The 16,545-nt window shown below is 40.1% G+C and overlaps 1 protein-coding gene across 1 annotated transcript; it reads left to right on the top strand.

Annotated features, from left to right (window-relative positions):
- The first annotated feature begins 57 nt into the window (after positions 1-57).
- On the top strand, positions 58-16,237 carry nop16 (NOP16 nucleolar protein homolog (yeast)). Its single transcript, XM_048543793.2, is given in 6 exon segments — positions 58-100; positions 103-178; positions 2,333-2,441; positions 11,538-11,604; positions 13,941-14,047; positions 15,870-16,237. Coding segments are annotated over 6 exon segments (528 nt in total). The 5' UTR covers positions 58-72; the 3' UTR covers positions 16,011-16,237.
- Positions 16,238-16,545: the final 308 nt, after the last annotated feature.

The following is a 16,545-nucleotide window of genomic DNA, read 5'->3' on the forward strand; positions in this document are numbered from 1 at the left end:
GAGGGCAAACGTCAGAGTTCAGGTGGTGGGTGAGACGCGTGTTGCTGAGATCGCGTGGATAATTTCTGAAAGATGCCGAAAGCAAAAGGGAAAAACAGGAGAAAAAGTTCGATTACAACTCCAATCGGAAAAAGCTCAAACGGAAGATGTTGAAGAAGGCGAGCCCGTTGATCGAGTGGTAAGTGTAAGAGACGCTGGGGCTCAGTCTTTGCTCCCCACAGAAATCTTGTCAACCACTCAATCTGAAATGGTTGGTGATGGTTTATTAAAAGCCATTACCGGGTATTAGTTTAATTTTATTGAGATTTTACCTCCTCCCTCGTGTTTTTCTTGTGTTGGGTTGCCACTTATTTCTGTTTGAACTGATACCACGTTGTTAAAGGTGCCATGTTTGAATCAGGTGATATAGAAAAGTAGGGCATTTTCCAGTGTGAGGTAGACCGGGTTTTAAATCAATAACGGAATCGAGGGTTCTGTGGAAAAGGCAGGAAAGTAGAGTTCAGGATTATCAGATCAGCCTCTATCCATTGAAGGCCAGAACAGATACGATCGACCGAATTGTCGACTTTTGCTCCTATATCTTCGATACTAAACTTGTTCATGGGATGTGTGCATTGCTGACTCAGAAGGCCCTTTATATTGTCATTCCCTTCATCCAATTTGCGGTGGATCTGGAAAAAGTAGATTTGCTTCCCCAAATGATGTTGGTGAAACAGGCGATTCTGTAGTGTCCTACTCATTACTCAGAAGGCCACCGAGCTTTTAAAAGGACGGAAGGGATATGTATATGTGGTTGGGGCAAAAGGAATTTAGGACGTGTAAAAACAATGGGAGGAGGCTCATGGCAAGTGTAAATAAATGTTCTGTAAAATCGATTTAAAACAGTTTTGAGGAAGGGTCACCGGACCCGAAACATTAACTCTTTCTCCTCCACAGATGTTGCCAGACCTGCTGAGCTTTTCCAACTTTGTTTTTGTTCCTGATTTACAGCATCCACAATTCTTTTGGTTTTTAAAATACAAAATCAATCCGTTACCTCGGCTATGTTCCAATCATTTGTATTCTGATTGTGTGGTGTTACAGTAAGCGCCCTATTTTCTGCAAATTGCCTGTTTCATCTAACAAAAACCTCCACTGTCTTGTTCTCCCTTAATACCACTGCTTCATGTCAGTCTAAATTATTTGCTCAAATCTTGCATCATATCCAGGCAATGCAGACTGTGCAGAATTGGGGAACTAAACTGATGGCTAAATTCAGACGTTAAGTTATGAAGTGGTGTTGAAGTCTGTGGAGTTGCTTATTTTGTCTGAAATGATTAGATTAAGTTTTAATCAAGATTGCTAAGGAACAGAAAATTGGATAATACTGCATATTTAAAATTGACATAAATTTCAGACTGAAGCATTTAGATTTAACTACCCGATATAGAATGTGGAATTGTGGGGCAGATGTTCTTTTTCTCGAGTACTGGGCCTGAAGGCAGGTCCTTTAGGGTTATTTCCTGAATCATAGCTAAATGCTGTAGTATTTTAGTACAGGTGGGGTGGGGAAATAGGCCTCAAGTCAACTTCCACCAGAACAGGGATTCAACATTGTGCTGTTGGTACTAATCTGATTTTGACATGCCAGCAGCCTAGTTATCCAGGGCCCTTAGAAACATTAGAACTAGAAGCAGGAGTAGGTCATTTGGCTCCTCAAGCCAACTCCACCATTTAAAACAATCATGGATAATCTAATTTCAGCCTCAACTTCACTTTCCTGCCTGTTTTCCATGATCCTTCAACCCATTAATAATTTGTTTTGCTCCTCCATAAATTTACCCAATGCTCCAGAAAACACCACACTCTGTGGTAATGAATTCCATGGATTTACGACCATTCAAGAGAAGGAATTTCTGTCCTCTTTAAAATTACCTACCCCTTACCCTAAAACTGGCCTCTTGTTCTAGATTGCTGCACAAGAGCGTGCATCATCTCCACATCAACTTTGTCAATCCCCTTTAGTGTCTTGTATATCTCAATTAAAGACAAATGTTGTGGGGGAAATATAGTAACGAAAAAAGATATTTGTGCACAGAATTGACGTAGCTTTGCAACAGGCTGTTTAAATTTCAGCACTGCCTGGTGCTGTACATTCTTGCCATGATTAATAAAATGTTCACTCTTACAAATATGATAAATTATCCTGTTGTAATGCTAATTTGCAGTAATTGCCAAATTATTTTGTTGGAATGTCCGAGATAATATTCTTTTGTGACAAGTCACACGGGTGTTGACAAGCATTTGTTTAATAATTGAGAAAAAAATGTCTAATTCAATTTTTTTTATGAAGTGCACAGATGAGAAAAGTATGGGACGACAAGAAATCAGTTGCTCAGAATCTAGCTGACATGGGTTTGGCATCTGACCCAAACTGTGCAGTTCCCATTAAGAAGAACAAGGTGTGTACAACTGTGATTCTGTTTTAAAGCTAAGGACAATTATACCATGAAATGCAGTGACAAAAATAGTCCATTCAACCTATCGTATCTGCTATCTAATATAGTATATTTATTGTTATGTGTAGTTATGAAAATACAGTAAACACATTATCTGTATCCCTCTGCAGACTGTCTATCGTCCTCAGCACTTCCACTCATTTATTTGTGTTATCTGCAAACTTGGCAATAATACATTCACTTTCTTTATCCAAGTCATTGTTATGTATTGTAAATAATTGTGACCACAGCACTAATCCCCATGGAACCCTGCTAGTTACAGGTTGCCATCCTGAAAATGCCCCAATGCCATCTATCCGTGCTCATACTCTACCTCCAACACCATGCGCTCTTGTGTTATTAAATAAACTAATCAAACGCCTTCTGGAAGTCCAAATATATTATATCCACTGCTTCTCCTTTATCTATCTTACTTAAAAAAAATTCTAAGTTGTTAAACATGATTTCTCCTTAGTAAAGGTATTCTGACTCTGCTGTTATATATTTCTAAATGCTCTGCCATTACATCCTTTCATTGTGACATGGAGACAGACAACCAAAGCACATTAGTCTATAGAGATTGTAGGAGAAAGGTCTAGACCCCAAACATCAGCTTTCCTGCTCCTCTGATGCTGCTTGGCCTACTGTGTTTATCTGGCTCGACACCTTGTTATCTGACATCAGACTACCCCTGTATTTGCAACATAGTAAAATTGAGACTTTCAAAGACCCTCAGAATTGACCCCAACGGTTCCTAATCAGACTTTTGAATAACTAATTTGATACTTTGCAAATAAACAATTCCAGCCACTTGTTTGTATCTCAAACAAAAAAGGTAGCAATTTATTAACAATAATAGTAACTTCAAGCAACAAAGTAGTCTAACTGGTCTAACCTACAGATTCAAAAACATTTATCTTTTGTGTGAATGGTGCTGAAAACAGACAAACAACAGTTAAGAGATAAAAGAAACCAACAAACCTGGCAAGATTACTTCAATGGCTTTCACGATGCATTGTTCCACAGGCACTAATGATGGTTACTCGGTTGAATTTTCTGAAGATGTAGGTCAGGGTCACCTTGAATAGTTCACTCAAAAAAGATAGTAATACAGTACTTATGACTTAATTTTCTATTCTGAGCTTCCAAGAACTGCAAATGAGAGGCTAAGCAGGGAGTTTCAAATCTCGTGCTGTAAGCATCAGCAGCAAAATTTATTTTTCCCTGAAAGTACAAAATCCAAAAATTGAAAACCCCCCAATTCACACTCCAACCACTTCAACAGACTGATCATCTCCTCCAAGATGTCCCAGTTAACATTTAACATGTGCCATCTTCTTGGCAATAACGTCTTTTCTAGACTTGCTGGGACCAAATGTACTGACCTCATTGCTAGCTACATTCTGCTATCTGTTTGAACATAATGCTCTTCCCTGGTGATGGTGTCTTCTGAACCTTTTGACAGGGACCAACCTGCAATTAACTTCCAGGCCTGGCCTCACAAATAAACAAAAGCTCGATTTGGTCTGTTTTCCTTCTATCATATGCTGCTGCCCACAGTCCAAAATCTTTAGCTTTATCTTTAGCTCATAGTTCCAAACTAAAACTGATAAAAGAATAAAATAAATGAAAAATCAGTGCGGGTTCTAACATGCCTCCATCCTTTCTGTAAAAAAGGAATTCCATGACAAGGTTAGTAATACTTAAATAACAAACAAAACTCAGCTATTCATTCTTGCTCCCCCCAGAATCTTAATCACTATTCAACTTCCTTGATCATATCCTCAAATTTACAACAGTTTAGGACAAGTTATCAGCAATTGCATTTCTTTCGTGGAAATATGTATAAGTTTTATGTTAAAATGCTGCAGATCTAAGCTCCATCTGAACAATCTTAGAGTCTTAAATTTTTTAATTTATCAGTAAAAGTCAGTGGATTGTGAATTGTAAACGCCATAGTTTCAAAGCTCCCATGTAGAGCATAAACTTTGAAACGTTAAAGAGCTTCTATCATAGCTAGTGCTTCCTTTAAAATACCACGTCCAAGACGATTTCCAACCTTTTTCAAAAGTTAGCTATGGGCTTCTCCATTCCAGCCTCGTCATCCTGTAAGAGAACTGCTTCATTCCCCAAATTGCTAACATCTACTGCTAATTTAAATAGTTTGTCAGAGTCAGGTGCAGCTAACACACATTCATTTGTTAAAATTGTTTTTAACTTTTCGAAAGCTTTCTGGTCACATCATTTTACATTTTTTTTGAAGCAAATTAGTCATTATTGTACTAAAATTCAGTACAAACTTCTGATAAAATCTCTACATTCCCAAGAACCATATTATCTTGCATTTTATTTGTCAATTAAGAAAGTCAGTTAAGGCTTTTACTTTTGCCATTTTGGGTGACGCCTGCCCATGTCGTACAACACGTCCTACAGTATATCGCCTTGGCTTTTAGTAATTCACCTTTTGCTAGATCTAACATCAACTCGGCTGACTTCTATATTACTTCCGTGTGGTACTAAGTACTATGATGCGATACAAGTAAACTGAACAATGAAGTACTTCAACCATAACAGATTTCATTAATCTTTGTAGTATGGCTGGGGCATTCTTAAATACAAATGGCATAACCCAACGTTGTACAATCCATTAGAAATGACAAATGTGGTAATTTCCTGAGCTGTCTTTTACAGTACTTGCCAATGTCTTTCAGCAAATCAATTTTAGATCAGAAAGGTGCGATATAAATCCTATCAATGCAATCCCTAGTATGGGAATAGGTTATGAATTCACTTTTGTGACTGCATTCACTTTCCTGTAATATACATACAATCGAAGTGAACCATCTGATTTAGAAACCAATATTATGGGAGAACTTCAATTACTCTGGCTTGGTTCAATCAATTGATTCTCCAATATGTATTGAGTTTCCTTTATTACTTTTTTGGGATTTTGTGGGTTTAACCAAAATGGTTTTTATTTTATTGTGTCTGAACTATGAATATTGATGTTCAAGATAACCAAGTGTGAAGCTGGATGAACACAGCAGGCCAAGCAGCATCTCAGGAGCACAAAAGCTGACGTTTCGGGCCTAGACCCTTCATCAGAGAGGGGGATGGGAAGAGGCAACTGGAAAAAATAGGGAGAGAGGGGAGGCGGACCGAAGATGGAGAGAAAAGAAGATAGGTAGAGAGGAGAGAGGTCAGTCCAGGGAAGACGGACAGGTCAAGGAGGCAGGATGAGGTGGTAGGTAGGAAATGGAGGTGCGGCTTGAGGTGGGAGGAAGGGATGGGTGAGAGGAAGAACAGGTTAGGGAAGCAGTGACAGGCTGGGCTGGTTCTGGGATGCAGTGGGGGCAGGGGACGAGCTGGGCTGGTTTTGGGATGCAGTAGGGGAAGGGGAGATTTTGAAGCTTGTGAAATCCATGTTGATACCATTGGGCTGCAGGGTTGCCCCGGTGTGGCTTCCTCTACATTGAGGAAACCAAGCGGAGGCTTGGGGACTGCTTTGCAGAACACCTCCGCTCGGTTCGCAACAAACAACTGCACCACCCGGTCGTGAACCATTTCAACTCTCTCTCCCCCCCCCCCCCCCCCCCCCCCCCCCCATTCCTCAGACGATATGTCCATCATGGGCCTCCTGCAGCGCCACAATGATGCCACCCGAAGGTTGCAGGAACAGCAACTCATATTCCGCTTGGGAACCCTACAGCCTAATGGTATCAATGTGGACTTCACAAGCTTCAAAATCTCCCCTTCCCCCACTGCATACCAAAACCAGCCCAGTTCTTCGTCTCCCCCCACTGCATCCCAAAACCAGCCCAGCCTGTCTTTGCGTCCCTAACCTGTTCTTCCTCTCACCCATCCCTTCCTCCCACCTCAAGCCGCACCTCCATTTCCTACCTACCACCTCATCCCGCCTCCTTGACCTGTCCATCTTCCCTGGACTGACCTATCCCCTCCCTACCTCCTCACCTATACTCTCCTCTCTACCTATCTTCTTTTCTCTCCATCTTCGGTCCGCCTCCCCCTCTCTCCATTTATTTCAGTTCTCTCTTCCCATCCCCCTCTCTGAAGGGTCTAGGCCCAAAACGTCAGCTTTTGTGCTCCTGAGATGCTGCTTGGCCTGCTGTGTTCATCCAGCTCCACACTTTGTTATCTTGGATTCTCCAGCATCTGCAGTTCCCATTATCACTGATACAATATTGATGTTCAGTTCAGTTAATGTGATACGTCCAAGTGTATCCTTTGCAAATACAGTTGTATTTTCTGAGCAACCTACTGTATCTTTCAGTCTTTCTCCAGATACAAAAATACAGTGATTGAATTCTCTAATATCCAATCCTTGTAATCAAATAATCTATTCTTGGTAAATTATCTTTTCCTCCTTGGCTGTCATCCTTGTTTTACACCCTCCTCTACCACCCTAACTACTTCACTCACCTGTACATTCTCTTCTTCTTCTCTACAATAGCTGAGTGGTGTCACTATCTGATGCACAACCAACCATTCTTCATCGGTAGGTCTATGAAGACAGCACTTTGTTCTTAAGACAAGAACACCTTCGGCTTCTAACTCATTATGAGCTGACTGAGCTATAATTCAGGATTTGTTTTCTGTGCTGCAATTGGGGACATAGTACCAAACACTCCACTTGGATTGTCTTCACTGTTTAGGAAGGTTTCAGCTATCCTTTCGCTTGCTTGTGATGTCACATCAACCCTTATTCACAGATTTTGTTTGACTCTGGTTACTGCACACGAAGGAAATATATCAGGAACCTGTTCCTGTAATTGTTCTGTTTCTTGTGCCTCCTTTGGGCATTCTGTGATTATGGATGAAGCTGCTACCTTTAGTCCTGCTAAATCATTACCCAGACGGAACACTTTTACTACTCCAAGAATTGTTTCTCCAGCTAAATCCTATTCCATTTGTACTGTACATCATGGAACTGGGATATATTTTTCACCAATCTTGTTTACTTAGCTCCCATTGAACTCCAGAGGGAAAATCAAGTCTTTTTCCAACAGAAGTAATTGATTTGCCCATGTACCTCTTGGTATGGTTATAGGTTTAGCTACCACACCTGAAGAAAAAGGAGTCACCTTTTTTTTTCATCAAAAATCCTGCATACTTCTTATCTGTCGTACACATTTCTTTACGAATAACTGAATTTACCTCTGGCCTTTTCATTATAGTTAGAGCTAAAGCCTGGTCTGTGGTGTCTTTGTGTTCCTTTCTCCCTTCTCATTTTATTCCTTTAAGTCCTTCTTCACAATTTCCAAAATTCTGAACACATGGACCAACTTATTACAGTAGAAACATTTAAGATTCTGAACTTCACCTCCACCCTCGGCAATTTCCTTATTATTCTGAAGAGGAGTTCTTGGGGCATGCCCTCTGTTCATTCTCTACCTGCCTTCCTTTCACTCTCTTTATCTTGTTTTATTCTTCTCAAATTTCTGGAAGGATGTGAAAAACAATGTTTCATGGTTTGGTTCATAATCTTCAGCCATTGTAGCAGCTTATTTTGCCGTTGGTACCCTTTGGTCTTCTACATGAGTTCTGATTATGAAAAGTAAGAAAATTCTGAATTCTTCAAAAAGAATAATTTCTCTGAGAGCACAGTAGCTATTCTCATCCTTTAATGCTCTTGTCCAACCATCAAAATTCTTCCCTGGTGACAAATTGTCAGCAGAAACTTATCTGAAATTAACTTCTGTGGTCTGTTTTCCTTTTAACACAAGCTGTTAAATATAGTCCAGAGAGTCATTTTTACCTCGCGGTTTTCAGTTTTCAGCTCCAAACCAAAATGGACAAAAGAATAAAGTTAAAATAATGAAAAATCAGTGAGGGCTCAAAGCTACATGATCTATAATTAATTTTGTAAACCTCTTCCCTTTCTAAATAAAGGTATTACATTAGCAGTTTTCAAATCCTTTGGGACTTCTCTACAATCTACAGACTAATGGAGGCCTACTGCCTGTGATACACCATCTCGGTAGTTCCTTCTTTGAATATGCTATCATGCATCCTATCAGGTTTGGAGGACTTACTGATCTTCAACCTGATTAGTTTCCACAGTACCTTTTAATCAGGTGATAATTATTGTGTTTGTTTCTCTCCCCTTTTTACCCTTTGATTATTTAATAATTTTGGAATGCTATTAGCATCTTCTACTTGAAGCTTAGTGCAAAATGTTTATTTAACTCTTCTGTCATTTCCACTTTCTTCATTATTATTTCGTCAGCCTCATTCTCTAAGCGGCCTATGTCTACTTTGGCCTGTCTCTTCCTTTTTATACATTTAAAGAAGCTCTTACCATCTTATCTGATTTACCTATTCATTGAAATACTCCTGATATCTTTGTAGTGCGCATAAAATGTGCACATCATGCCTTGATGACCTGTCTATGTAACCTACTTAGTGACTTATTACTTGTCCTTAAGATGAAAAAAGTCTTCTAAGCTACAATCTCCTGTTTATGTTGCTCATTTTTGAGTGCCTGACACTTAGGGATTGGCTGGATGGCTGATTCACACTGCAGAATGACATCAACAACGAAGGATCAATTTTTGTACTGGCCGAAGTCATGAGGGCTTCACCTGCTCAACCTCTCCCTTGCCAGGGGTACGGTGACTATCAGGAAAAACTCACCACCAGTCATCATCTCTCTAAAGAAAATAATTTTTGTTCTCTGGGACCGTCATGACTTACAAATTACTTTCCATAGTATGAAGATGGGAATAAAATTGTGACACTACTGCAAAACTAGAGGAGATGGTGAGAGATCTTTTTTAAAAGGTCAGTAAGAGGTTGAGGATCAGACTAGCCCAGGTTTTTAGTAAATGAATGTTGAAGTATTTCAGGGCAGTTACCACTCTTTCCTGGGGCTTACTACAATTTTCCCTTGGCCACCCCATGAAACAGCTATAGTACAAGTCCACTGGCAGCAGATTCACTGAGGAGCTGGGCCTTTCTGCTGTCAACATTTTATGCAGAATATATTTATGATGTTGGTATGAGCAGCAGATAGAGAAATGTAGATCAGCCATATAGTGGTAGGCATGACCGTCAGAAGTTTGTATTTTTCTTTCTTTGAAGCTATCCTGTCAACTTTCAGGGGAAGATGATAAGCAGATAATCAAGGTAGTTTCCCTCATCTGTATTCCCAACAACTCTGCCACATTGTCGAAAGAATTGCAAAATGAGAACACTTTTTTTTAAACTAGCTTCTCCACTCCATGAGGACAGTTACACCAGCTCCACTTAAGGATAATGGAAATATCCCACTTTCTCTAGGCTTCAGTGATTGTTGGTTGATTCATGAGTTACTTTTAACAGAAACAAAATAACTGCTTCTAATGCTATTCCATTCCATGTGAACAGCTAGTTTAGTGGATAATCTTGTTTCAAGGATAGGAGGAACTGCTGATGCTGGAGAATCTGAGATAACAAGGTGTGGAGCTGAATGCTCCTCTGCTGCTTGACCTGCCGTGTTCATCCAGCTCTACACCTTGTTATCTTAGTGGATTATCTGTCATTTTTTTAAACTCCCCCAAGCCAGTGCATATCAGTGCACATGGAAGATTTGTTCTTTTCTCTTGCCAGCCCTTTGTTTGTGACATAACTGTTTTACGATATGAAATATTGGTTGACTGAAGCTGGATTGTGGCTTTACCTGGCTTGTACATGTTATGAGAGCTAAATCTTGGTGAAAGTCTTGTCTTTAAAGTGGTTCTATGGAAATGTCCTTCTAAGTGCAGCTAGGCAGACTTGCTTTTCAGTTTTTAAACTGTGATCCTCAGTTAGTGCTGACTTGGTTCAGTTACAAAAACTTCTGCCTCTGGGTTGATTGCAGTAATTAAGTAAAATTCAATCTGCTTTTCCTGCTGTCCAGCAATTGTGAGAAATGCTGATCTGTCGTTAAGATTTCAAACCAGGCCTCTACCTGCCAGTTGGGATGGCTCCTCAAGGACCCATGACACAGTTCAAGGAACCTGAGAACTCCTTTCACCTATCCAAAATTTATACATGAGTAGACATTGTCCAACACAAGTAACTAGTCATTCATCTCATTTGGTTTTGTGGATATTTTTTGTCTGCAAATTAGCGGTGACTTTCACCTATGTTAATGCAGGTATTTCTGCTATAACACATGCTTCGTTAACACGATTTGGCTGTAATGCGATTGAATGGTGGATATTGTTTGGATAATGCCAATGTTCTACTGTATAGTGTAGCGATTTTCCTATAACGTGATTTTCTATTCAATCAATCATAGAATCCCTATAGTGTGGAAACAGGTCCTTCGGCCCAACGAATCCACACTTATCCTCAGAGCATCCCACCCAGAACCATTCCCATATAACCCACCTAATCTACACATCCCTGAACACTATGGGCAATTTAGCAAGGCCAGTCCACCTAGCCTGCACATCTTTAGACTGTGGGAGGAAACCAGAGCGTCCAGAGGAAACCCACGCTGACACGGGGAGGTTGTGCAAATGCCACACACACAGTTGCCGAGGGTGGAATCGAACCCGGGTCCCTGGCTAGGTGAAGCAGCAGTACTGACCACTGAGCCACCGTGCCATCCAAAAATGCCATCTCTCTTGGAATGCGGGATGTTGGGGCCATATGTACATAGCAAGATCCCACCAAAAGCAATGCAAGAGTGACCTGTTTATGGGTGATACGGAATCAGTGTTAAATGCTGGTCAGGAAAGACCCTGGGGATATCTCCATTGTTCTTTAAACACAAACACCCCTGAAACATTCACATGCAGCTGAGAGGGCAGTTGCAGTCTCAGTTAGTAACATCTTGACTGAAATGCAGCCCCTCAGTACTCACCCCCCCAACAGTTTGCACGAGGTTGCACAAGAACACAACTATTGTGTTATAGGAGAAATACCTGTACTATCTAACTTGATCCCAATAACTTAAAACCTTGTGCTTGCTTATGTTTAAATCACAGTTTGTCCGATCTGAATTTTGTGAATCTGCATATAGTGACATTGTGCAAGTTAATCTTAGTTGCCTCTGTTTCATTTGTTTTACAGCAGTATAAAATGAAAACAGCGTTGATAAATAGAAAACCAGTCGTTATTAAGCCATATGTAATCAATGGTTTGTATTCAGTCGTCATTTTAGATATCTTTATCAGTCCTACTGTATCCTCACTTTGTTTTCTGCATTTCTTTACTTTTGCAACTGTTCATCATTTCATCAGGGAGGTTGGGACTGTTTCTGTATGAATTAAAGGATACAACTAAAAGATGCAAGAACATATGTTTTATGAGGTTGTAGAAATGCTCACTGAGCCGGTGGGTTTGGTTGCAAACATTTTGTCACCCTACTAGGTAACATCGTCCATGTGCCTCTGATGAAGTGTCAATGTTCTATCCCGCTTGTTATTTATATGCCTCGGTTCACTGGGGTCGTTGACATTACTTCCGGTTTTGTTTCTTAGTGGTTTGTACACAGGGTCTAATTCAGTTCAACCAGAAGTGCACTGACATTGTTACCAAGCAGGTGAGAAAGCATTTGCAATCAAACTCACTGGCTTGGTGAGCATGTCTACAACCTCACCCATAACTCAAGCTACAAATCTTCTCAAAACATGTATTTTATAGTTTCCATATTTTAGTGGTGTTCATACGTGGACATTTAGAACAAAGAAAAGTTACAGCACAGGAACAGGCCTTTGGGCCCTCCAAGCCTGCACCAACATGCTCCCCATCACAACTTCAACCCCCCCCCCCCCCCCCCCCCACCTTTCCAGGGACCGTAAAACCTCCATTCCCATCCTTTTCATGTATTTGTCAAAATGTCCTTAAAATGTCACTACAGTATCTGCTTCCACTACCTCCCCCAGCATCAAGTTCCGGGCAACCACAACCCTCTGTTTCTTACAAAAAGAATTGCCTTGTACATCACCTTTCCTCTCACACTTTAAGCCTATACCCCCTAGTAACTGACTGTTCGACCCTGGGAACCAGCTTCCGACTGTCCACTCTGTCTATGCCCTTCATAATCTTGTGGACTTCTATTAGGTCTCCCCTCAACCTCTGCCGTTCTGGTGAGAGCAACCCAAGTTTCTCCAACCTCTCCTCGTAGCTAATGCCCACCGTACCAAGCAACATTTTGGTATATCTTTTCTCTACCCCCCCCCCCCCCCCCAAAAAAAAACCCATCATATCCTTTTGGTAGCGTGGCAACCAGAATTGAACAAAATATTCCAAATGCAGCCTAACTGAGGTTCTATAAAGCTGCAACATGACTTGCCAATTTTTAAACTCGGTGCCTCAGCTGATAAAGGCAAGTGTGCCTTATGTCTTGTTGACTACCTTCTTCACCAGTGTTGCCTTTCACCTGCGTTGCCACTTTGTTACCTATGTACCTGTACACCTGATCCCTCTGCCTATCAGTACTCTTAAGGATTCTGCCATTTACTGTTTATTTTATCCATCTGGATTAGACCTTCTGAAATGCATTACCTTACATTTTTCTGGATTAAACTCCATCTGTCATCTATATCCTGTTGTATCCTCTGATGGTCCTCGTCACTCTGCACAATCGCAACAAACTTAGTGTCATCGGCAGACTTGCAAATGAAACCAGTTATGTTTTCCTCCAAATCACTTTTACATATATTATAAATAGCAACGGTCCCAACACTGATCCCGGAGGAATGCCACTATTCACAGCCTGCATTCAGAAATGCACCCTTCTGTATCAGTCTGCCATGACTGACGTTGTCAAAGGCCTTACTGAAGTCCATGCAGACAACATCCGCTGCCCTACCCTCATCGATCATCATCTTCACTACCTCAAAAAAACTCAATCAAGTTAGTGAGACACAATCTCTTACTCATAAGACCCTGTTGCCTCTTGCTATCAGGCCCACCTATTTCCAAGTGGGAGTAAATTCTGTCTCAAAGAATCCTGTCCAATAATTTCCCTACTGTAACGCTTACTGGCCTGTAATTAACTAGATTATCCCTGCCACCTTTCTTAAAGGAACAACATTGGCTATTCTCCAATCCTCTGGAACCACTCCTGTAGCCACTGAGGAAACAGATTTCTTTCAAGGCCCCAGCAATTTCCTTCCTTGCCTCTGTCAGTATTCTGGGGTATATCCCATCAGGCCCTGGGGACTTGTCTACCTTAATGTTTATCAAGACCCCAATACCTCCTCTCTTGATCTCAACATGATCCAAACTATCTACACACCCTTCCCCACCAAGACCTTCTCTATAATGAATGCTAACTCATTTAATATCTCACCCATTTCCTCTGGTTCTGCACGTAAATTCCCTTCTCTGTTCTTGAGTGGGCCACCCTCTTGCTCTTTATATATATGTATAAAAATGATAATATATTAGATGATCTTGCCTAGTTTTGTGAATTTGAAATTTTGGAAAGTAAGATATAAACTACTTCCAAACCTTACCCCATTTTAGAGCTTGAAGCAGAAGCTAACCTCCCAGAAGTAAAAAAGACTACTCTATCCAGAGAATTAATTAATTATGTTCGGCATATGATTGAGAACTACAAGGACAATTACAAGGTATGAAATATATATTGAAGTAGTTTAACACTGCTCAGCTTTAAGAAGGTGGAGTTGGCTGGATACAAACCTCACCAACAAAATATTAAACATAACTCCTTGACACAGACAAAGAAGTGGTGGGATATAGTGTTTCATATCAGCATAAATAGTTCCCATATTTCACAAACTAAGTTAAGATTGGAGCTAATTTTCTTCATTTAAAAAAAATAAATTAAATATTGGAACTGCACACATTCAGGCAAGTGGAGAGTATTCAATCACATTCCTGACTTGTACTATTACAGATGTATTTCGGGGAGACTGGAGGGGAGTTACATGCCACAAAGTTCTTAGCTTTTGATCTGGTCTTGTAGCCACAGTATTTTCTTAAGTCATTTGTGGGATCTGGGCATGCTGGCTAGGTTGACATTTATTGTCCATCTCTGATTGTCCAAAGGGCAGTTAAGAATCAATCACATTGCTGTGGGTCTGGAGTCAAATGTAGGACAGACCAGATAAGGACAGCAGATTTTCCTACGCTAAAGGACACTAGCGAACCATTTGAGCTTTTACAACAATTAACAATGGTGACATAGTTCCCATTAGGTTAGCATTTTATTCCACATTGTTCTCTTATTGATTTTAAAATTACACAGCCTGTCATGGTGGGAGATTTGATCAAGGATGTCAGCATAGCTTTGTCAGAGGGATGATATGCCTTAAAAAAAATGATTGAATTTTTTGGAGTAGATGAGATTAGTACAGTTGATGTAGTTTGTATTTTTATTTCTTTATTCATTAATGGGATGAGGGTGTCACTGGCTAGGCAGCATTTGTTGCCCATTCCTAATTGCCAAGAAGGCAGTTCAGAGTCAACCACATGTAGGCTAGGCCAGACCAGGGAAGGATGGCAGTTTCCTTCCCTAAAGGACATTAATGAACTAGAGGGGTTTTTACAACAATCCACAATGGATTGATGGTCATCATTAGATTCTTAATTCTAGATATTTTATTGAATTCAATTACTGAGTACTCTGAATGGCAGTACACTAGGAAGCTCAGAAGGACAGAGCAATAGTGAGTTGCTTGCCCACAGAGCCTTGTAGGCAGAAAGACAGGTTAGTTGGGTCGTTCAGAAGCTATATTGGACACTTGCCTTCATCAGTCATGACACACATAATAAGATCAGAGATATCAAATTAGAGCTGTACAAAACTTGTTAGGCCACAGCTGGGGTGCATTTCTGGTCACAGTACAATGGTAAGGACATATTTGTACAGGATGGGATGGGATGGATGAGAGGAGATTCTCCAGGATGTTGCCTGGGATTGAAGACTTAAACTATGAGGAGAGGTTGGATATGTTTGGGTTGGTTTCTTGAGAACTAACTGATATGTAAGATTATAAAGGGGCGTAGACAGGTTGGATAGAAAGGAGCTATTCATCATAGTTAAAAAGGTCAAAAACAAGGAGTATAATTTTATGGCAAAAGGTAGGAGGTTTAGAGGGGATTTGAGGAAAAGAAACTTCAGAGATTGGAGAGAATCTGGAATGCATTGCCTGGGAGGGTAATTAAGGCAGGAAATCTCACAACCTTTAAATAATACTTACGTGAGCACTTGAAATGTGACTGTATTCAAGACAATGGGTCAGAGATTTGAAAGATGTAGATTTAATTGTTTTTGCCAATGCAGACTTGGTAAGACAAAAGGCCTTGTTTGTACTGATTTTGAATAGATTGGGGTTTGGAGCTTGAACTTTACATAAAGTATTTTTTAGGCACAGATGTAACTTTAAAAATCCAAGCCATTGAATAAATGCTTTTCACTCTCCTCTTCAGGCAATGGCAAGAGATGAGATGAATTATTACCAGGACACACCAAATCAAATCAAGAGAAAGATTGAATCTTACAAACGTTTTTATCCAGATGAATATAATGCTTTGGTGGATTCTGTGCAGGAAAAGATGGATGTATCTTAAATGGCTTTTTTAAAGCAAATGGACTGTAGTATTCAGCAAACGCATTATCAGCCTCGAAAGGAATTTCTTCTGTAATTCAATTCTTGCATACCATTCCAGCTGTAAATGACATGTGCATTCTCCAATGGATTATTCTTGTAACTTTTGAGGGACAGAACCTATTTCTCAATTTCTGTTCCCGGGAGTGGTATAGCCTGTCAGTTACCATTAAAATTATGGCTCTACAATTGCTTTCTTCACTGATTGAATTCTTTGAGACTTATAAATGTATTTTGAGAAACAATAGTATATAAAACCATAATGAAATTGTTCATAAAGTAATAGTTCAGTTTTTACATTGCATAAGTAGAAGGTTTTACCTCCATGTGTGGCCTGGCAGTTAATATCACTAATCATCATAAACTGTCAAGATCAGGGAGGTATTTCCTGGATTGTCTATTGTTGACTTTCAAATTGCTAACTTTAAATCTAGTTTGATGTTTTCTCCCAACAAAGATGAGAAGTAACCAGATGGCCTTTAGAATTAAAAAATGTG

This window comes from Stegostoma tigrinum, chromosome 13 (assembly GCF_030684315.1).
Source record: "Stegostoma tigrinum isolate sSteTig4 chromosome 13, sSteTig4.hap1, whole genome shotgun sequence".
Taxonomy (NCBI): domain Eukaryota; kingdom Metazoa; phylum Chordata; class Chondrichthyes; order Orectolobiformes; family Stegostomatidae; genus Stegostoma; species Stegostoma tigrinum.